Source organism: Pristiophorus japonicus, chromosome 26 (assembly GCF_044704955.1).
Source record: "Pristiophorus japonicus isolate sPriJap1 chromosome 26, sPriJap1.hap1, whole genome shotgun sequence".
Taxonomy (NCBI): Eukaryota; Metazoa; Chordata; class Chondrichthyes; family Pristiophoridae; genus Pristiophorus; species Pristiophorus japonicus.
The window spans coordinates 24,836,726-24,859,488 of NC_092002.1; the positions used below are offsets into that span (position 1 = coordinate 24,836,726).

Here is a 22,763-nt window from a genome sequence, read left to right on the forward strand (position 1 = left end):
CCCCTTATTATTTCTTATCTTCCCCCAAACTGATTCTACATCTTGATCTTCTGAGCTAATATAATTTCTCACTACAGCACTGATCTCATCCTTTGTTAACAGAGTTACCCCATCTCCTTTTCCTTTCTGCTTGTCATTCCGAAGAGGCAAATACCCCTGAATATTCAGGTCCCAGTCCTGGCCACCTTGCAACCACGTCTCTGTAATGACTATCAGGTCATACCCATTTATTTCTATTTGTGCCGCCAACTCATCTATCTTGTTCCGAATGCTGCGTGCATTCAGATACAGAGCTTTTAATTTGGTCTTTTTACCATTTTTCCCGACTCTGACTCTACTTATGATGCACTCTTACGTTTATACGCTCTGTCCCCTCCTGTCACACTCTGGTTAGCGTTTTCCCCCATCGCTACCTGGCTCGATTGCCTTCTCCTTTCTCTTTGACTTTTTACATTTCTGCTCACTTGAACCCTCCCTTCTCACTATTTAATTTAAAGCCCTATCTACAGCCCGAGTTATTCGATTTGCCAGGACACTGGTCCCAGCCTGGTTCAAGTGAAGCCCGTCCCGATGGAACAGCTCCCTCTTATCCCAGTGCTGGTGCCAGTACCCCATGAATCGAAACCCATTTCTCACACACCAGTCTTTGAGCCATGCATTAATGTCTCTGATCTTATTTACCCCATGCCAATCGTGGCTCAGCTAGTAATCCAGAGATTATTACCTTGGTGGTTCTGCTTTTTAATTTAGCTCCTAGTTGCTCATACTCCCTCAGCAGAACCTCTTTCTTTGTTCTGCCTATGTCGTTGGTACCCACGTGGACCACGACAACTGAATCTTTCCCCTCCCACTCCAAGCTTCTCTCCAGGCACTTCACCCTGGCACCAGGCAGGCAGCACAGCCTTTGGGACTCACGCCCTCGGCTGTAGAGAACAGTATCTATCCCCCTAACTATACTGCCCCTACCACTACAACATTCCTTTTTACTGCCCCCACTTGAATGGCCCCCTGTACCACGGCGCTGTGGTCAGTTTACTCATCCTCCCTGCAGTCGATGCTCCCGTCCACACGGGGAGCAAGATCCTTGAACCTGTCGGACAAGAGCAAGGGTTGAGGCTCCTCCCTCACTACATCCTGGGTCCCCAGACCTGCATCACTCGTAGTCACACCCTCCTGTCCCTGACCATGGACCAAATTTGAAGTATTTAACCTAAGGGGTGTGACTGCCTGCTGGAACACAGCATCCAGGTAACTCTTCCCCCTCCCTGATGGATCGCAGTGTCTGAAGCTCGGACTCGGCTGGTGTCCACCAGCTCCCACATGCTGCAGCTGCAACACATCACCTGTCCTGCCATCTCTAATGTATTTTGTTTAACTAACTAGGTTTTCAAGTTTTGAAATATCAATAATGTATAGTGTTTAATCTGAAATCACAGCTCTTAATTTGAACCAGTGCCCAACAAAAATAAGTTGCTGTTGAAAGCTGCCCAGGTATGTCTTAATCACAAAAACCAGGACACATCCAACCCAGCCAATCACCGCCCCATCCGCCTACTCTCAATCATCAGCACAGTGATGGAAGGTGTGGTCGACAGTGCTATCACGTGGCTCATTAATAACCTGCTCACCCCCAGCACCACTCGGCTCCAGACCCCATTACAGCCTTGGTCCAAACATAGACAAAGAGTTGAATTCCAGAGGTGAGGTGAGAGTGACTGCCCTTGACATCAAGGAGCCCTAGTAAAACTGAAGTCAATGGGAATCAGGGGGAAAACTCTCCACTGACTGGAGTCATACCCAGCACAAAGGAAGATGGTTGTGGTGGTTGGAGGTCAATCATCACAGCCCCAGGACATCGCTGCAGGGGTTCCTCAGGGCAGTGTCCTGGGCCCAACCATCTTCAGCTGCTTCATCAATGACCTTCCCTCCATCATAAGGTCAGAAGTGGGGATGTTCGCTGAGGATTGCACAGTGTTCTGTTCCATTTGCAACTCCTCAGATAATGGAACAGTCCACGCCCGCATGCAGCAAGACCTGGCTTGGGCTGATAAGTGGCAAGTAACATTTGCACCACATAACTGCCAGGCAATGACTATCTCCAACAAGTGAGAGTTTAACCACCGCCCCTTGACATTCAATGTCATTACCATCGACGAATCCCCCACCATCAACGTCCTGGGGGTCACCATTGACCAGAAACGTAACTGGACCAGCCACATAAATACTTTGGCAACAAGAGCAGGCCAGAGGCTGGGTATTCTGCGGCGAGTGTCTCACCTTCTGATTCCCCAAAGCCTTTCCACCATCTACAAGGCACAAGTCAGGAGTGTGATGAAACACTCTCCACTTGCCTGGATGAGTGCAGCTTCAACAACACTCAAGAAGCTCGACACCATCCAGGACAAAGCAGCCCGCTTGATTGACACCCCATCCATTACCTTCAACATTCACTCCCTCCACCACCGGCACACCATGGCTGCAGTGTGTACCATCTACAAGATGTACAGCAACTCGCCAAGGCTTCTTGGCCAGCACCTCTCAAACCCACGACCTTTACCACTGAGAAGGACAAGGACAGCAGGCGCATGGGAACACCACCACCTCCACGTTCCCCTCCAAGTCACACCCCATCCTGACTTGGAAATATATCGGCCGTTCCTTCATCGTCGCTGGGTCAAAATCCTGGAACTCCCTCCCCAACACCACTGTGGGAGCACTTTCACCACACTGCAGCAGTTAGAAGGCGGCTCACCACCACCTTCTCGAGGGGCAATTAAGGATGGGTGATAAATGCTGGCCTTGCCAATGATGTCCACATCCCGGAACGAATTAAAAAAAAAAATGGAATTGTACAACACAGAGAGAAGCCATTTGGCCCATCACGTCTGTGACTGCTCTTCGAATGAGCTAACAATTTGTCCCATTCCTCTGCCCTTTCCCCATAATCCTGCAATTATCTCCGCTTCAAGTAATTACCCAATTCTTTTTTGAAACTTATTATTGAATCTGCTTCCACCACCCTTTCAGGCAGCACATTCCAGATCACAGCAACTCGCTGTGTCAATACATTTCTTCTCATCGCCTCTCTGCCAATCACCTTAAACCTGTGTCCTCTGGTTACTAACCCTCCCGCCAGTGGAAACACTTTCCAGATTCACTGCACAGTCTGTTCCAGTCCCTCACTTTCCGCATTCACTAACAGCTTTTTTTTCTGTTTTCTTTCCTCAGATGAAGAAGATGAAAGAGACCAGTTAAAACTTGAAGTAAAGATCTGGGACCCGGACAGCCCGCTGACTGACAGGCAGATAGACCAGTTTTTGGTTCTTGCACGGTGAGCTCAAAGACTGTGGGCACCCACCTACCGTTTGCTCTCATTTCTATAATATTGAAGGTTCGAGACATGTCCCGTTGCATTGCAGTAACTACGGTGAGGTGCTGACCCCTAGGGACAGGGTCATTGGTCTAAACCAGGCAACAGTCTGCCCTTTCTGCTTGGTCCGGAAGAAGGGACACGCTGTCGGCTCAAGTTACACAGTTTTAACATTTTGCCAATTTATCTGGAGCCTTCTCTGTTGCTGGCGACTCGAAGCCAGTGAGACCCCCAGATCCACCCTGGTCGGCTCAGCACGTCCTTGTGGCTGCAGCAAGAGGGAACGGGTGGGCTTTTTGGCAAGGGAACGTGCTGTTGGGCAGTCAATGCAGACCCCAATCTTGTCTATTAAAGGCGTCTCTGTTTAAACCTCTAAATTTGCCTGGACCACCACAGATGCAATTGTCTCTCCCCATAGCAAAGCATGACATACTCCTGCAACCCTCTGTGCAAAGCAGGCAGCTAACTTAGTTGTTCCTTTCCATAAAAGCATTGTGAGTCTAGTAACTGTCCCAAGGCGCAGTCAGTTGAACGATCGTGTAACGCGCACGCTACTATTCTGCTCAGGTAGCACCGTGTCCCTTTGAGGGATAAATCTAATGGCTCTTTTCATTTAGGTTCCTGCCCGTTTGTGATGGTTTATTCCTGTCTCTTACAGATCTGTCGGTACATTTGCTCGGGCCTTAGACTGCAGTAGCTCCATAAGGCAACCAAGTCTGCACATGAGTGCTGCTGCCGCCTCGAGAGATATCACACTGGTAAGGCTGGAGACATGTTTTACAGACCTCCAATATTTGTACTTGTAATGTTAATTTATAAAATGGACCTGTCTGAAAGTGTAAGAGTTGAACGTAGAGCTGCCTTATGTCGCGGTGAATGTTTTCTGCGGTGCCTGCACTAACAATTACAATTTAAATCATGCTCATATTATCCTCTCAGTCTTTCAACATAGCGGACAGGTGTTGGCCATTCAGCCCCTTGAGCCTGTTCTGCCATTCAGTTCGATCATTGCTGATCTATACCTCAGATTTACCCGTCTTTACTCCATATTCCTTGATACCCTTACCCAACAAAAATCAGTTGATCTAAATCTTGTAACTTTCAATTGGCACATTATGTAAATACTATGAGGGATATCGACAATATTTCAATGAAGATTTGGTGCTAATGGTTGAGTTACCCTGGAGTCACAGTATTAGAATTTAACTAGCTCCCCTGGTCGTCTACTTGGTAAATACCACGTCTGATGTAGCAATTTATACAGAAGGTTCCACAAACAAAATCTGTGTGTGGGGGAGGGGGGGGTCACTGATCTTAGGCAGTGCAGCTGCTACTCTTGGTGCCCCTGGGCTGGGGAGGGTAGAAAGCTGGCCGGGTTTCCTGCAGTCTAATTGGATCTCCCCTCGCACCCCCCCCCCCCCCCCCACCCCCAGTCAGAGTCACGCTTGTGAAATTTGTACCCAGTCACCATCGTGGGCCACCCTGACCTGCAAGAGCGCATCTCCGCAGGTCGGGGCTGTAAATAGAGCTGGAGCGACAGCTTCGAGGTGGGCGACTGGGTGACGTCATCAGGACCCAGATTGCCGTTTGGAGCGTGGGCAGGAACATCGGCGGGGCCCTGGTACAGCAGAGGAGCGGGAAGGTCGTGGCGGACTTGCGACGAGTGATCGGGGCGGAGGTTCTGCGAATGATTGGTGTGGAGGTGCGGTGGGAGATCGTGGCGAAGGTGCGGCGAGTGTTTTTGTGGCAGAGGTGCGGCAAATGAGAGTACGGGGCCCAGCAGAGCCCAGGGGCAGCACGGGCCCAGCCCACACTGCAATATGTGTGCGCACTGGGTCCGTGCAGCAGAGCAGGTCTCCAGTCGTCCTGGTTAACCCTTGCCACTGGACCAAGACCTCGCTCTGTTAAGCCCGTGTGGTGATTGATGTGCAACGGCCACCACACGTTAAAAAAAATCCACCCACAGGCATCTTCCAGCCCCTCAATTGGAGTTCAGGACTGGAACATCGGGTCATCCTCGTTCGTGGGGCCGCCTATGCTAATGACCCCAGTCAGAGTCAGCGCTTGTGAAATCTGTACCCCAGTCCGAGTCAGCCTGAAGGAATGTTTATCGCTAAATATTAGTTGTCAGCTTGGCTCAATGGCAGCACTCTCCCGTCTGAGTGAGAAGGTTGCAAGTTCAAGTCGCAGTTCAAGACTTGAACACATTCTCCAGGCCGACACTTCAGAGCAGTACTGAGTGAGTACTGCACTATCTAAGGTGTCACCTTTCAGATGGGATACCTGTTTGTGCAGTGGTAAAGGTAGATGTAACTGTTTAAAAATCAGCAGCTAGTTCTCCCAGTATCCTGGCCAGCATTTCTCTGTCAATCACCTGATACAGAACTGCTGCTTCATCTTATTTACTGCTTGTGGATATCTTGCTGTGCACAACTTGACTTTTTATGCAAACAGCAGTATGCTTCGTGAGTTTTCAAATTCTTCTGCGGATGTAATGAGGGTGCTTCAGTGTTTCCAGGGTACTGCGTCCAGCACTTTGAACCATTTCCCTCTTCTCCTGAAGGTGTTGACTCTAGACGTCCAATACCATGGATGCTTGGCGCCCTCCCCGTGTGTGTTCCAGGCTATTCAACCATGGAAATAATCACCGCCGCTCCCAGTCTGTCCTTATCCGACTTATGCACATTCATGTTGCAGTTAACAGATCGTGATCAGGAATAAAGCCCTATGGTGTCACTGTTAATTATAGGGTCCCTCCCGACTGCTACCCTGGCTGAGACAAGCTAACGGTTCACAGGCAAACGCAACAAATGGTCATTCTTGTAAATGGCAACACAATTGAGGACTATCCTGTTTCAGTGTCACAAACCAGTACTTGAGCTTGGATGAGTTTAACAGTCAGTCTGACTGGGGTATTGGTGTAAATGCTGCTGTAATGTGAGCACTGTGAGCTGCTCATCATTGTACCATGGTCAGAGTCTCAGTCCTCATTTATCCACCACACTCTGCTGCTGCTTCAATTATTGTCGTAGCTGTATGGTCCTACAAGTAGCATAGTGTGCCAGATAGCGTATGTCTTGCCCTGTGTGCGAGACGGTGTACCGCAGTGTGTGTGTGTGCGCGGGACAGTGTACCGCAGTCTGTGTGTGCGGGACGGTGTACCGCAGTCTGTGTGTGCGGGACGCTGTACCGCAGTCTGTGTGCGGGACGGTGTACCGCAGTCTGTGTGCGCGGGACGGTGTACCGCAGTCTGTGTGCGGGGAACAGTGTATCGCACTGTGTGTGGGACAGTGTTCGAGCGTGTGCACTGTGTGTGTGGGACGGTGTACCACAGTGTGCACTGTGTGTGGGACGGTGTACCGCAGTGTACTGTGTGTGGGACGGTGTACCGCAGTGTGTACTGTGTGTGGGATGGTGTACAGCAGTGTATACTGTGTGTGGGGCGGTGTACCGCAGTGTGTACTGTGTGTGGGACGGTGTACCGCAGTGTGTACTGTGTGTGGGACAGTGTACCGCAGTGAGTACTGTGAGTGGGACAGTGTGCAATGTGTGTGGGACAGTGTACTGCAGTGTGCAATGTGTGTGGGACAGTGTACCGCAGTGTGTACTGTGTGTGGGACGGTGTACCGCAATGTGTACAGTGTGTGGGACGTTGTACCACAGTGTGCACTGTGTGTGGGACGGTGTAGCGCAGTGTGTACTTTGTGTGGGACGGTGTACCGCAGTGTGTACTGTGTGTGGGACAGTGTACCGCAGTGAGTACTGTGTGTGGGACAGTGTGCAATGTGTATTGGACAGTGTACCGCAGTGTGTACTGTGTGGGGGACAGTGTACCGCTGTATGTACTGTGTGTGGGACGGTGTACCGCAGTGTGCACTGTGTGGGGGACGGTGTACCGCAGTGTGTACTGTGTGTGGGACAGTGTACCGCAGTGTGTACTGTGTGTGGGACGGTGTATCATAGTGTGCAGTGTGCCCTGTGTGTGGGACGGTGTACTGCAGTGTGCCCTGTGTGTGGGACGGTGTACCGCAGTGTGCCCTGTGTGTGGGACGGTGTACCACAGTGTGCCCTGTGTGGGAGACAGTGTACCGCAGTGTGTGTGTGGGACGGTGTACCGCAGTGTGTGTGTGGGACGGTGTACCGCAGTGTGCTGTATGTGGGAAGGTGTACCGCTGTGTGCTGTATGTGGGATGGTGTACCGCAGTGTGCTGTATGTGGGACAGTGTACCGCAGTGTACTGTGTGTGGGACGGTGTTCGAGCGCGCACGGCTGATCCTGTGTTGATGGGTTCCTGGATATTGACTCCAGCTCTGTCCTCTGTTGCAGTTTCACTCGATGGACACATTGCATAAGAATAAGTATGACGTGTCGAGGGCGATTTCAGCGCTGGTGCCACAGGGAGGACCCGTGCTCTGCCGGGATGAGATGGAGGAGTGGTCAGCCTCCGAAGCCAACCTGTTCGAGGAGGCTCTGGAGAAATACGGCAAGGATTTTAGTGACATTCGACAAGACTTTGTGAGTACAGCTAAAAGTTGTAAGCGGCAAGGCACTTTTGGTCTGCGTCCTGTAACTGTCGCCCCGTGTGGGGTTAACTTGGTCCCACTAAAACAAGCCTGGATAATATTGTAGCTCTGAGTTCATTGCTGGTGCACTCAGTTAAACACTGGCCTTCCACTACTTGATGGGACAGTGTAGAGGGAGCTTTACTCTGTATCTAACCCGTGCTGTACCTGCCCTGGCCGTGTTTGATGGGACAGTGTAGAGGGAGCTTTACTCTGTATCTAACCCCGTGCTGTACCTGCCCTGGGATTGTGTGATGGGACACTGCAAAGGGAGCACCATGCTCTGCTGGCTACATATTACAATATGTGTAATATAGCAGCGTGTGGCGACCCGGCCTGGAAATCGGAGCGGCCCCGGCCTGCAAGACCATCAGCAGGTCGGGGCCATTGGAGGGAGCAGTGTGCAGCGGCCTACAACTGCAGGGAGCAGCGCGTGCTGCTGCAGGAGGGAACGGCTGCGAAGCCAGGTCGCTGACTGCAGTGCGGGAAGGCACAGCAGGAGGGGCGAAGGAGCGGCAAGAGTTTGTCGAGGGAAGTGACCGGGGCCCAGGAGAGGCACGAGTTTGAGGCTCAGAAGAGGCACGGGCCAGCCCACACTGCAATATGTGTGCGCACTAGGTCCGTGCAGCAGAGCTGGTCTCCAGTTGTCCTGGTTAACCCTTGCCACTGGACCAAGACCTAGCTCTGTCAAGCCCGTGTGATGGCTGGTGTGCAACGGTCACCCCACGTTAAAAAAAATCCACGCACAGGCATCTTCCACACTTCAAGACTTAGTTCGGTATCTGGAATATTATTTTGGGATCTGGAACATTGAAACACCTGTGAACTCATCCCTTTTTGGCGTGGAAGCAAGTCATCCTCGCTTCGAGGGACTGCCTGTGGTTACAATACTGCGGAAGTCTGAGGCTCTGCCCTCAATCTTTCAAGCATCCTTGGAAATGGAAGTTGTGCCACAGGACTGAAGAGCTGCCAATGTAATGGCTCTGTTCAAGAAGGGGGGAGGGTTACTATACCAATAGCAACTTGCAATTATAGAGCGCCTTTTACGTAGTTAAACCTCTCGATGCGCTGTGCAGGAATGTTATCAAACAACACTTAACAGTGGGTAAGCTCCAAGAAGCCATAATGGGATAAAATGAATACTCACCGAGTGCCATGCGTTAATTAATATACCGATTTGTGCACACGGGAGCGATGTGAATAGGTGTCTGGGGGTCAGTGTTGGAGCCATAGAATGATCTGCACTTGCTGTTTGTGACAGATGTCGAAGTTTGCAATTGGAAGTTTTTGGATACGCACCACAGCTCTGCATAAATGCTACCTCTACTGGTGAAAGGTGCAGGATTGAAATAATGTGTACAGTCGTCCTTTTACAGTGCACATTGGTGTCCTCTAGTGGCAGAAAGTGAGCACTGCAAAAGGTATGGGCAGATCATCATCATCATCATAGGCGGTCCCTCGAACCAGGTTGACTTGCTTCCACTCAAGTTCAGAGATGTTTCAATAATGGACCCGATGTTCCAGTCCTGAACTCCAATTGAGGGGGTGGAAGATGCCTGTGCGTGGATTATTTTAGCGTGGGGTGGCCGTTGCACACCATCCACCACACGGGCTTGACAGAGCGAGGTCTTGGTCCAGTGACAAGGGTTAAACCAGAACATAAGAACATAAGAATTAGGAACAGGAGTAGGCCATCTAGCCCCTCGAGCCTGCTCCGCCATTCAATAAGATCATGGCTGATCTGGTCGTGGACTCAGCTCCACTTACCCGCCCGCTCCCCGTAACCCTTAATTCCCTTATTGCTTAAAAATCTATCTATCTTTGACTTGAAAACATTCAATGAGCCAGCCTCAACTGCTTCCTTGGGCAGAGAATTCCACAGATTCACAACCCTCTGGGAGAAGAAATTCCTTCTCAACTCGGTTTTAAATTGGCTCCTCCGTATTTTGAGGCTGTGCCCCCTCGTTCTAGTCTCCCCGACCAGTGGAAACAACTTCTGCTTCTATCTTGTCTATCCCTTTCATGATTTTAAATGTTTCTATAAGATCACCGCTCATCCTTCTGAACTCCAAGGAGTAAAGACCCAGTCTACTCAATCTATCATCATAAGGTAACCCCCTCATTTCTCGAATCAACCTAGTGAATCGTCTCTGTACCCCTCCAAAGCTAGTATATCCTTAAGTAAGGTGACCAAAACTGCACGCAGTACTCCAGGTGCGGCCTCACCAATACCCTGTACAGTTGCAGCAAGACCTCCCTGCTTTTGTACTCCATCCCTCTCGCAATGAAGGCCAACATTCCATTCTGATTCCCTGCTGCACCTGCAAACTAACTTTTTGGAATTCATGCACAAGGACTCAAAAGAGTTTCAAAAAAAAACTCAAAAGAGTTTCATGCACAAGGACCCCCAGGTCCCTCTGCACCGCAGCATGTTGTAATTTCTCCCCATTCAAATAGTATTCCCTTTTACTGTTTTTTTTTCCCAAGGTGGATGACCTCACACTTTCCGACATTGTATTCCATCTGCCAAACCTTAGCCCATTCGCTTAACCTATCTAAATCTCCTTGCAGCCTCTCTCAGTCCTCTGCACAACCTGCTTTCCCACTAATCTTAGTGTCATCTGCAAATTTTGTTGCACTACACTCTGTCCCCTCTTCTAGGTCATCTATGTATATTGTAAACAGTTGTGGTCCCAGCACTGATCCCTGTGGCACACCACTAACCACTGATTTCCAACCCGAAAAGGACCCATTTATCCCGACTCTCTGCTTTCTGTTCGCCAGCCAATTCTCTATCCATGCTAATACAGGACGACTGGAGACCTGCTCTGCTGCACGGACCTAAGAATTAACTGCATCAGGAAAACCATTTTGGAAACGTAATGCCTCTGTTCCAAAATGTTTTATACTGGGTGGTGTGTTTGGAGCCGAGGCAATGTCGAGACACCAGCGTACATGCTAGCGTACATGCTGGCTTCCTGCCCACAGCTCGGCTCGGTAGCGCACTCACCTTGTCAGAGGTTCTGGGTTCGAGTCCTACTCCAGGACTTGAGCCCATCATCTAGACACACACTTCACTGTAGTACTGAGGGAGTGCCGCACTGTTGGAGGCACCGCCTTTTGGATGAGATGTTAAACCGAGGCCTGTTTAGGCGTAAAAGACCCCCAGGGCATTGTTTTGATGATGAGCAGGGAGTTCTCCCATTGTCCTGGTCAACATTCGCTTCACCAACACCGCCAGAAACCGATGAAATGCACATTCATCTTATTGCTGTTTGTGGGAACTTGCTGTGCAGCAATTGGTTGTTATGTCTGTCTACATAAAAGAACATGATTGGCTGTGAAGCACTTGGGACATCCTGAGGATTTGAAGGCGCTGTATAAATGCAGGTCTGTGTCTTTATAAAAGTTGCTCAAAAGTCAAGCACGTAATTTCAAAGCTCCTGCACGGCCAGATTCTCTGAGCGTGCAGTTGTTCAGAGGGTTTAGTCATTACTTTGCTCAGCTGTAGCTCAGTGGGTAGCACACTCGCCTTTGAGTCGGAAGGTTGTGGGTTCAAGTCCCACTCCAGGGACTTAACATAAGAAATAGGAACAGGAGTAGGCCATATGGCCCCTCGGGCCTGCTCCGCCATTTAATACAATCATGGCTGATCCGATCATGGACTCAGCTCCACTTCCCCGCCCGCTCCCCATAACCCCTTATCCCCTTATCGTTTAAGAAACTGTCTATTTCTGTCTTAAATTTATTTAATGTCCCAACATCCACAGCTCTGAGGCAACGAATTCCACAGATTTACAACCCTCTGAGAGAAGAAATTTCTCCTCATCTCAGTTTTAAATGGGTGGCCCCTTATTCTCAGATCGTGCCCTCTAGTTCTAGTCTCCCCTATCAGCGTAAACATCCTCTCTGCATCCACCTTGACTTGAGCATATTAATCTAGGCTGACACTCCCGTGCAGTGCTGAGGAGGTGCTGCACTGTCAGAGGTGCCGTCTTTTGGATGAGACTTTAATCCGAGGCCCCGTCTGCCCTCTCGTAAACGTTCCCATGACACTATTTCGGAGAAGAGCAGGGGAGTTATCCCCAGTGTCCTGGGGCCAATATTTATCCCTCAATCAACATAACAAAAACAGATTATCTGGTCATTATCACATTGCTGTTTGTGGGAGCTTGCTGTGCGCAAATTGGTGGCCGCGTTTCCCACATTACAACAGTGACTACACTCCAAAAGTACTTCATTGGTTATAAAGCACTTTGGGATGTCTGGTGGTTGTTAAAGGCGCTATATAAATGCAAGTCTTTCTTTTTTTTTCTTATGGCCAAAGACCATATGTGCTGTTGGGGAAGGTCTGTACAGACTAGCAGTGTGAGCTTGTACTGCTCTGCAGGAAGGTTCAGCCCCTGCCCTATGTGGAGGCTGAATAAAATAGTGGTCTTGACAAGAGTCCCGCTCCTGCTGCTGTATGATCAGAGGCAAGGCTGAGAAGTACCTGGCGAGATGGTTCTCTGTCTCCAGGCCTCTGGTTATCTATAATGCTCTTCCTGTGTCATGTAGTGTGGGGATCTTTGTGAAATGTGTTATGTTGGTGTTGGATGCATGGGATTGTATTGCATTCTGGACTCTTACCTGCCCTTCCATTACCTGTTGCAGATTCCATGGAAATCGCTAACCAGTATAATTGAATACTATTACATGTGGAAAACAACCGACAGATACGTGCAGCAGGTAGAGTTCTGCTTCTGTTTAGTTTTGTGATGTTGGAACATTGAGGGTAAAGTGACTCGCTGTAGCACAAACTGAGAGAGCTGGCAATGAGGCCTCACCAATACCCTGTACAGTTGTAGCAGGACTTCTCTGCTTTTATACTCTATCCCCCTTGCAATAAAGGCCAACATTCCATTTGCCTTCCTGATCACTTGCTGTACCTGCATACTAACGTTTTGTGTTTCATGCACAAGGAACCCCAGGTCTCTCTGTACTGCAGCACTTTGCAATTTTTCTCCATTTAAATTATAATTTGCTTTTCTATTATTTCTGCCAAAGTGGATAACCTCACATTTTCCCACATTATACTCCATCTGCCAAATGTTTGCCCACTTAGCCTGTCTATATCTCTTTGCAAATGTTTTGTATCATTAACAAACTTGGCTACATTACAATCAGTTCCTTCATTTATTTAATGTGTTGTGGCCGTTGCACACAGATGACTGGAGACCTGCTCTGCTGCACGGACCCAGTGCGCACACATATCGCAGTGTGGGCTGGCCGTGCTGCCCCTGGGCCCACGCCTCTCCCGGGGCCCCGAACTCTCGCCTCTCCCGGGGCCCCGAACTCTCGCCTCTCCCGGGGCCCCGAACTCTCGCCTCTCCCGGGGCCCCGAACTCTCGCCTCTCCCGGGGCCCCGAACTCTCGCCTCTCCCGGGGCCCCGAACTCTCGCCTCTCCCGGGGCCCCGAACTCTCGCCTCTCCCGGGGCCCCGAACTCTCGCCTCTCCCGGGGCCCCGAACTCTCGCCTCTCCCGGGGCCCCGAACTCTCGCCTCTCCCGGGGCCCCGAACTCTCGCCTCTCCCGGGGCCCCGAACTCTCGCCTCTCCCGGGGCCCCGAACTCTCGCCTCTCCCGGGGCCCCGAACTCTCGCCTCTCCCGGGGCCCCGAACTCTCGCCTCTCCCGGGGCCCCGAACTCTCGCCTCTCCTGGGCCCCGATCACGTCGCTCCACGATCTCTTGCCGCTCCTGCGCCCTGACCTCGCCGCTCCTGCTGTACCTGCCCGCGCTCCAATCGTCGACCTGGACCTTGATGACATCCCTCTTCACTGCTGTCGCAGCTCACGTTGTACCTTGCAGTGGTATGGCCGCTCCAGGGGACGCTCCAGAGTCCACAGCGCCGCTCCTTTATGGCCCGACCTGCCGCTGATGGTCGCTCACAGGTCGGGGCCGCCACGCTCTTACGTGGCACCTTATCGAATGCCTTCTTGAAATCCAAATACACCACATCCACTGGTTCCCCCTTATCCACCCTACTCATTACATCCTCAAAGAACTCCAGCAAATTTGTCAAACATGATTTTCATAAATCCATGTTGACCTCTGCCTTACAGAATTTTGCTTTTCCAAATGTCCTGCTATTGCTTCCTTAATAATGGACTCCAGCATTTTCCCAACGTCAGATGTTAGGCTAACTGTTCTATAGTTTCCTGCTTTTTGTCTGCCTCCTTTTTTAAATAGAGGCGTTACATTTTCAGTTTTCCAATCTGCTGGGACCTCCCCAGAATCCAGGGAATTTTGGTAGATTACAACCAATGCATCCACTATCTCTGCAGCCACTTCCCTTAAAACCCTCGGATGTAAGCCATCAGGACTTGTCTGCCTTTAGTCCCATTATTTTACCTAATACTACTTCATTAATGAAAGTGATTGTATTAAGTTCCTCCCTACCTATAGCCCGTTGATTATCCACTAGTGGGATTTTTTAGTGTCTTCTACCACGAAGACGTATGCAAAATATTTGTTCAACGTCTCTGCCATTTCCCGGTTCTCCATTATTAATTCCCCAGTCTCATCCTCCAGAGGACCAACATTTACTTTAGCCACTCTTCTTTTTTATGTACCTGTAGAAACTCTTACTATCTGTTTTTATATTTCGTGCTAGTTTACTTTCATAATCTATCTTCCCTCTCTTTATCATTTTTTTAGTCGTTCTCTGCAGGCTTTTTAAAAATTACGGTTCAGTAATGATCAGAGAGTGCGCACAGGGTTCAGTAGTGATCAGGGAGTGTGTTTGGGGTTCCGTGGTGATCAGAGAGTGTGTTCAGTAGTGATCAGGGTGTGGGTTCAGTAGTGATCAGGGAGTGGGTTCGGTCGTGATCAGGGAGTGGGTTTGGGGTTCAGTAGTGATCAGGGAATGGGTTCAGGGTTCAGTAGTGATCAGGGAGTGGGTTCAGGGTTCAGTAGTGATCAGGGAGTGGGTTTGGGGTTCAGTAGTGATCAGGGAGTGGGTTCAGGGTTCAGTAGTGATCAGGGAGTGGGTTCAGGGTTCAGTAGTGATCGGGGAGTGGTTCAGTAGTGATCAGAGAGTGGGTTCGGGGTTCAGTAGTGATCAGTGAGTGGGTTCGGGGTTCAGTAATGATCAGGGAGTGGGTTTGGGGTTCAGTAGTGATCAGGGAGTGGGTTTGGGGTTCAGTAGTGATCAGGGAGTGGGATCATGTTTCAGTAGAGATCAGGGAGTGGGTTCGGGGTTCAGTAGTAATCAGGGAGTGGGTTTGGGGTTCAGTAGTGATTAGGGAGTGGGATCATGTTTCAGTAGTGATCAGGGAGTGGGTTCAGGGTTCAGTAGCGATCAGGGAGTGGGTTCAGGGTTCAGTAGTGATCAGGGAGTGGGTTCGGGGTTCAGTAGAGATCAGGGAGTGTGTTTGGGGTTCAGTAGCGATCAGGGAGTGGGTTTGGGGTTCAGTAGTGATCAGGGAGTGGGATCATGTTTCAATAGTGTTCAGGGAGTGGGTTCGGGGTTCAGTAGTGATCAGGGAGTGGGATCATGTTTCAGTAGTGATCAGGGAGTGGGATCATGTTTCAGTAGTGATCAGGGAGTGGGTTCGGGGTTCAGGTTTCAGTAGTGATCAGGGAGTGGGTTCGGGGTTCAGGTTTCAGTAGTGATCAGAGAGTGGGTTCGGGGTTCAGGTTTCAGTAGTGATCAGGGAGTGGGTTCGGGGTTCAGTAGTGATCAGGGAGTGGGTTCAGGGTTCAGTAGTGATCAGGGAGTGTGTTTGGGGTTCAGTAATGATCAGAGAATGGGTTCAGGATTCAGTGGTGATCAGGGAGTGCGTTTGGGGTTCCATGGTGATCAGGCAGTGCTTTCAGTAGTGATCAGGGAGTGCACTCAGGGTTCAGTAGTGATCAGGGAGTGGGTTCAGTAGTGATCAGAGTCGTTTGGGGGTTCAGTAGGTACCGGGGAGTGGTTTTGGGGTTCAGTAGTGATCTGGGAGTGGGTTTGGGTTTCGGTAGTGATATGGGAGTCAGTTTACATAAGAACATAAGAAATAGGAGCAGGCTTAGGCCATTCGGCCCCTCGAGCCTGCTCCACCATTTAATAAGATCATGGCTGATCCGATCATGGGCTCAGCTCCACTTCCCTGGCCCGCTCCCCATAACCGTTTATTCCCTTATCGCGCAAAAATCTGTCTATCTCCGCCTTAAATATATTCAATGACCCAGCCTCCACAGCTCTCTGGGGCAGATAATTCGATAGATTCATAACTCTCTGAGAGAAGAAATTCCTCCTCATCTCAGTTTTAAATGGGCAACCTCTTATTCTGAGACTATGTCCCCTAGTTTTAGTTTCCCCTATGTATGGAAATATCCTCTCTGCATCTACCTTGTCGAGCCCCCTCATTATCTTATATGTTTCGATAAGATCACACCTCATTCTTCTGAACTCCAATGTGTATAGACCAACCTACTCAAACAATCCTCATAAGTCAACCCCCACATCTCCGGAATCAACCGAGTGAACCTTCTCTGAACAGCCTCCAATGCAGATATATCCTTCCTTAAATACGGAGACCAAAACTGTACGCAGTACTCCAGGTGTGGCCTCAGCGATACCCTGTACAGTTGTATCAGGACTTCTCTGCTTTTATACTGTATCCCCCTTGCAATAAAGGCCAACATTCCATTTGCCTTCCTGATTACTTGCTGTACCTGCATATTAACTTTTTGTGTTTCCTGCACAACGACCCCCAGGTCCCTCTGTACTGCAGCACTTGGCAATTTTTCTCTATTTAAATTATAATTTGCTTTTCTATTTTTTCTGCCAAAAGTGGATAACCTCACATTTTCCCACACGAGACTCCATCTGCCAAATTTTTGCCGTCTCACTTAGCCTGTCTATATAACTTTGCAGATGTTTTGTGTCCTCCTCACAATTTGCTTACCCACCCATCTTTGTATCATCAGCAAACTTGGCTACATTACACTCGGTCTCTTCATCCAAGTCATTAATATAGATTGTAAATAGTTGAGGCCCCAGCACTGATCCCTGTGGCACCCCTCTAGTTCCTGTTTGCCAACTGGAAAATGACCCATTCATCCCAACTCTCTGTTTTCTATTAGCCAATCCTCTATCCATGCTAATATATTACCCCCAACCCCGTGAACTTTTATCTTGTGCAGTAACCTTTTATGTGGCACCTTATCGCATGCCTTCTGGAAATCCAAATACACCACATCCACTGGTTCCCCCTTATCCACCCTGCTCATTACATCCTCAAAGAATTCCAGTAAATTTGTCATGCATGATTTCTCTTTCATAAAACCATGCTGACTCTGCTTGATTGAATTATGCTTTTCCAAATGTCCTGCTACTGCTTCCTTAATAATGGACTCCAGCATTTTCCCAATGACAGATGTTAGGCTAACTGGTCTATAGTTTCCTGCTTTTTGTCTGCCTCATTTTTTAAATAGGGCCGTTACATTTGCAGTTTTCCAATCTGCTGGGACCGCCCCAGAATCCAGGGAATTTAGGTAGATTACAACCAATGCAGTCACTTCTTTTAAAACCCTCGGATGTTAGCCATCAGTCCAGGGGTCTTGTCTGCCTTTAGTTCCATTATTTTACCTAATACTGCTTCTTTAGTGATAGTGATTGTATTAAGTTCCTCCCTCCCTATAGCCCCTTGATTATCCACTATTGGGGTGTTTTTAGTGTCTTCTACCGTGAATATTTGTTCAACGTCTCTGCCATTTCCCTGTTCTCCATTATTAATTCACCAGTCTCATCCTCTAGGGGACCAATGTTTACTTTAGCCACTCTGTTCCTTTTTATGTATCTGTAGAAAGTCTTACTATCTGTTTTTATATTTCGTGCTAGTTTATTTTCATAATCTATCTTCCCTCTCTTGGCCACATTGTATGCCCTTGTTTTCAATTTGATACCATCACTTATTTCCTTAGTTAGCCACAGATGGTTATCCCTTCTCTTACAGTCTTTCCTTCTCATTGGGATATATTTTTGCGAGTTATGAAATATCTCCTTAAATGTCTGCCACTGCTCATCAACCGTCCCATACTTTAATCTATTTTCCCAGTCCACTTTAGCCAACTCTGTCTTCATACCTTTGTAATCTTCTTTATTTAAGCTTAGGACACTGGTTTGAGAACCAACTTTCTAACCCTCCAACTGAATTTGAAATTCAACCCTGTTATGGTCACTCATTCTTAGAGGATCCTTTACTAGGAGATCATTTATTAATCCTGTCACATTGCACAGTACCAGATCTAAGATAGCCTGCTCCCTGGTTGGTTTCGCAACGTACTGTTCAAGGAAACTATCCGGGATGCACTCTATGAACTCTTCCTCAAGGCTACCCTGGCCAATTTGCTTTGTCCAATCAATATGAAGGTTAAAATCGCCCATGCCTTTATTACAATTATTTCTTGATTCATACTCTGTCCAGGATTGACGAGGGAGTGATTTTGGGGTGCAGTAGTGACGGGGGAGTGGTTTTGGGGTGCAGTGCTGATGGGGGAGTGGTTTTGGGGTGCAGTAGTGACGGGGGAGTGGTTTTGAGGTGCAGTACTGACGGGGGAATGGTTTTGGGGTGCAGTAGTGACGGGGGGGTGGTTTTGGGGTGCAGTAGTGACGGGGGGGTGGTTTTGGGGTGCAGTAGTGACGGGGGAGTGGTTTTGAGGTGCAGTACTGACGGGGGAATGGTTTTGGGGTGCAGTAGTGACGGGGGAGTGGCTTGGGGTGCAGTTGTGACGGGGGAGTGGTTTTGAGGTGCAGTACTGACGGGGGAATGGTTTTGGGGTGCAGTAGTGACGGGGGAGTGGTTTTGGGGTGCAGTACTGATGGGGGAATGGTTTTGGGGTGCAGTAGTGACGGGGGAGTGGTTTTGGGGTGCAGTAGTGACGGGGGAGTGGTTTTGGGGTGCAGTGTTGACGGGGGAGTGGTTTTGGGGTGCAGTAGTGACGGGGGAGTGGTTTTGGGGTGCAATAGTGACGGGGGAGTGGTTTTGGGGTGCAGTAGTGATCTGGGAGTGGGCTTAGTGGTGCATCAGGATGCAGACATCTGAAAAGGGTGGTGGGGGGGGGGGGTATAATGGATGGGGTGACTGCAAGCGTCAGTGTGTGTGCAGGAGACCCGCAGGGCGGTGGGGCGGGATGGGGGTGGGGTGGGTGGGGGGGTGCGGGTGCGGGCGGTGTGTATAAAATCGGACTTGTCCTGGGGACTAGGCTAATCGATGTGTTTTTTTTCCCCAGAAACGTTTGAAAGCAGCTGAAGCAGAGAGTCGACTAAAGCAGGTTTACATCCCGAACTAGTGAGTACTTCCATTGGTTGGTCTCCCTTATGAGGTCATGTAAGAAAAACTGGGTGGAATAATAATGAAACCTAATTGATCTCAGGGTGAAACCTTTAAATGAACAGACACGCACGTACACACATGACAGTCTCGAGGCACTTCTATGTCGGGCCGAACACAAGGTTCGTTGATAATATTTTGAAAGATCTTTGTTGTAAATGGGGGAGGTGGTAAATAGCCTGTAGTTCTTTCTTTGTGTGATGACCTGCTGGCCATGTCAATCGTCCGCTCAGGTCCCAGGGCGTGTTTGAGGCTGTGTTGCTGTTATGTCTGGCCCTTTTAAAATAATGTTTTGATGGTGATGCTTTTGTTTGCCATTTTTTCCCTTAAATGTAACTCTCTTCCCTCTCTTGAAAGCACTGCCTCTTCCTGGGGTACAGTTACACCGGTTCCTTATCCGATTGTCTATTCCAAACGTGTGAGCACTTGCAGTGAATGTCATAAGGGTGTTCAATCATGGGGAAGATCAGACCTTCATTCTGTTAGCACCGGTTGTCTGGGTGCACTGCCTTCCTCCCTGGTACCCTTTCTCACAGACTGCTATCTGTTGGATCAGTACAGCTGAGTTACTCACTGACCTTACCAACTGTGCCATCAGGAGAAATGTTCCTGCCTTTGTGGGTTCAAGTCCCACTCCAGAGACTTGAGCACCAAAATCTACGCTGACACTCCCAGTGCTGTACTGAGGGGAGCACTGCACTGTCGGAGATGCCATCTTTCAGATGAAACGTTAAACCGAGGCCCTGTCTGACCTCTCTGGTGGACGTAAAAGATCTCGTGGCACTATTTCAAAGAAGAGCAGGGAGTTATCCCAGGTGTCCCGGGCCAATATTTATCCCTCAATCAACATCACTAAAACAGATTATCTGGTCATTATCAAATTACTGTTTGTGGGAGTTTGCTGTGCACAAATTGCCTGCCGCATTTCCTACTCTGTTCTGAGTACTGATGGTTCCTCTGGGGAATGCAGCCAGAGCCAAATCCACGGCACCACGGGTGGCTCAGCTGTACAGTGGGGGGGGGGGGGGGGGGGAGGAAGAAGAATGGAAGAGCTATAGTGGCAGGGGATTCGATAGTTAGAGGAGCAGACAGGCCTCAGACATGACTTCAGGATGGTATGTTGCCTCCCTCGTGCCAGGGACAAGGGTGTCACTGAGCGGCTGCAGGGCATTCTGGGGGGAGTGGGTGTACATCCAGAGGTCATGGTCCATATCGGTACCAATGACATAGGCAGAAATAGGGATGAGGCCCTGCAGGCAGATGTTAGGGAGCTAGGAGGGAAATTAAAAAGCAGGACCTCCAAGGTAGTAAACTCCGGACTACTCCAATGCCATGTGCTAGTGAGTACAGAAATAGGAGGATAGAGAGGATGAATGTGTGGCTGGAGGAGGGCTTTAGATTCCTGAGGCATTGGGACCGTTTGTGGGGGAGGTGGGACCTGTACAAACCGGACGGGTTACACCTCAACAGCACCGGGACCAGTCTCCTCGCGGGAAGGTTTGCTAGTGCTGTTGGGGAGGGTTTAAACTAGCTTGGCAGAGGGATGGGAACCTAAGAATAGATTCAGTGGGGAGAGAAGCAAAGCTGGAATTGGAAAGCAGAAAAGTAGAAAGTGAATTTGGAAGATAGAGGTAACAAGGGCTAGAAAATAAACAAGGGAGTTTGGCAGTGCTAAATGGTATATACTTCAATTCAAGGAGTCTAGGGAATAAGGCAGATGAGCTGAGAGCACAGATAGTCATGTACGGAGTATGATATTATAGCTATTACTGAGTCATGGCTGAAAGAAGGGCAGGTATGGCAGCTCAACATCCCTGGTTACAGGGTTTTCAGACGGGATAGAGAGGGGGGTGTAACAATATTGATTAAAGAAACAATTACAGCTGTGAGGAGGGATGATATATTGGAAGGATCATCAAATGAAGCCATATATGGGTTGAATTGAAAAACAAAAAATGGGCGATCACACTGCTGGGAGTGTACTATAGACCCCCAAACAGTTAGAGCAAATATGCAGGCACATTTCTGCGAAGTGCAAAACTATAGGGCAGTAATAGTAGGGGATTTCAACTACCCTAATATTAATTGGGCAAAGGTCGTGTGAATGGTACAGAGGGTGCGGAATTCCTAAAATGCATTGAGGAGAACATTTTTAGTCAGTATGTAACAAGCCCAACAAGGGAGGGGGCGGTTCTAGACTAAGTTTTAGGGAATGAAGCTGGGCAGGTGGAAGGGGCATCAGTGGGAGAGCATTTTGGTGCTAGTGATCACAATTCAGTCAGATTTAGGGTAGTTATGGAAAATGACAAAAATAGATTAGGAATAAAAGTTCTCAATTGGGGAAAATCCAATTTTGCGAAGCTGAGAGGTGATTTAACCATAGTGGACTGGAAACAGCTACTTGAAGGTAAATCAGTGTTGGGCGGAGCAGGCTCGAGGGGCCAAATGGCCTGCTCCTGCACCTATTTCTTATGTGAGAGCTGTGGGAGGCATTCAAGGAGGAGATCTGGAGGGTTCGGAGCAAGGGCCGCAATTAAAAAGGATATCAGGAAAGCAAAGAGAGAACATGAAAAAATGTTGGCAAGTAAAATCAGGGAAAACCCAAGATGTTTTATAAATACAATAAGAGCAAGTGGATAACTAAAGATAAAGGAAATCTGTGTGGTTCTTAATGAGCACTTTGCATTTGTTTTCATAAGAGAGGGACAATGAAGCCATTGCTATCAGGGAGGGGGAGTGTGAAATATTAGATGAAATAAACATAGTGAGAGAGGAGGTATTAAGGGGTTGAGCAGCTTTGAAAGTGGATAAATCCCCAGGCCCAGCTGAAATGTATCCCAGGCTGTTAAGAGAAGCAAAGGAGGAAATAGTAGAGGCTCTGGCCATCATTTTCCAATCCTCTCTGGCTGCAGGTGTGGTGCTAGAGGACTGCTAATGTGGCACCTGTGTTTAAAAAGGGAGAAAGGGATAGACTGAGTAATTACAGGCCAGTCAGCCTAACCTCAGTGGTGGGTAAATTATTGGAAAAAATTGTGAGGGACAGGATAAATCTTCATTTGGAATAATCAAGAACAGTCAGCATGGATTTGTTACGGGAAGGTCGTGTCTGACTAACTTGATTTAATTTTTTGAGGGGGTGACAAGGAGGGTCGATGAGGGCAGTGCGTATGATGTAGTGTATATGGATTTTTGCAAGGCTTTTGATAAGGTCCCACATGGCAGACTGGTCACGAAAGTAAAATCTAGGGCAAAGTGGCAAGTTGGATCCAAAATTGGCTCAGCAGCAGGAAGCAAGGGGTAACTGCTGTTTCCAGTGTTGTTCCACAGGGCTCAGTACTAGGTTCCTTGATTTTTGTGATATATATCAATGATTTAGACTTGAATGTATGGGTATGATTGCAGATGATACTAAAATCATCTGTCTGATTGATAATGAAGAAGAAAGCTGTAGGAACTAGTCAGATGTGTAGAACA

At 48.9% G+C, this 22,763-nt stretch overlaps 1 protein-coding gene across 2 annotated transcripts in view; it reads left to right on the top strand.

Annotated features, from left to right (window-relative positions):
- The window catches only part of LOC139239251 (metastasis-associated protein MTA1-like), a 191,257-nt gene that overhangs the window by 151,979 nt on the left and 16,515 nt on the right, over positions 1-22,763 (top strand). For both annotated transcript variants that reach the window (XM_070867950.1, XM_070867951.1), the window contains exons 8-12: positions 3,229-3,331; positions 4,029-4,128; positions 7,697-7,885; positions 12,586-12,660; positions 19,189-19,247. In XM_070867950.1, coding sequence (XP_070724051.1) covers positions 3,229-3,331; positions 4,029-4,128; positions 7,697-7,885; positions 12,586-12,660; positions 19,189-19,247 — 526 coding nt within the window. The remainder of the gene's footprint in view (positions 1-3,228; positions 3,332-4,028; positions 4,129-7,696; positions 7,886-12,585; positions 12,661-19,188; positions 19,248-22,763) is intronic.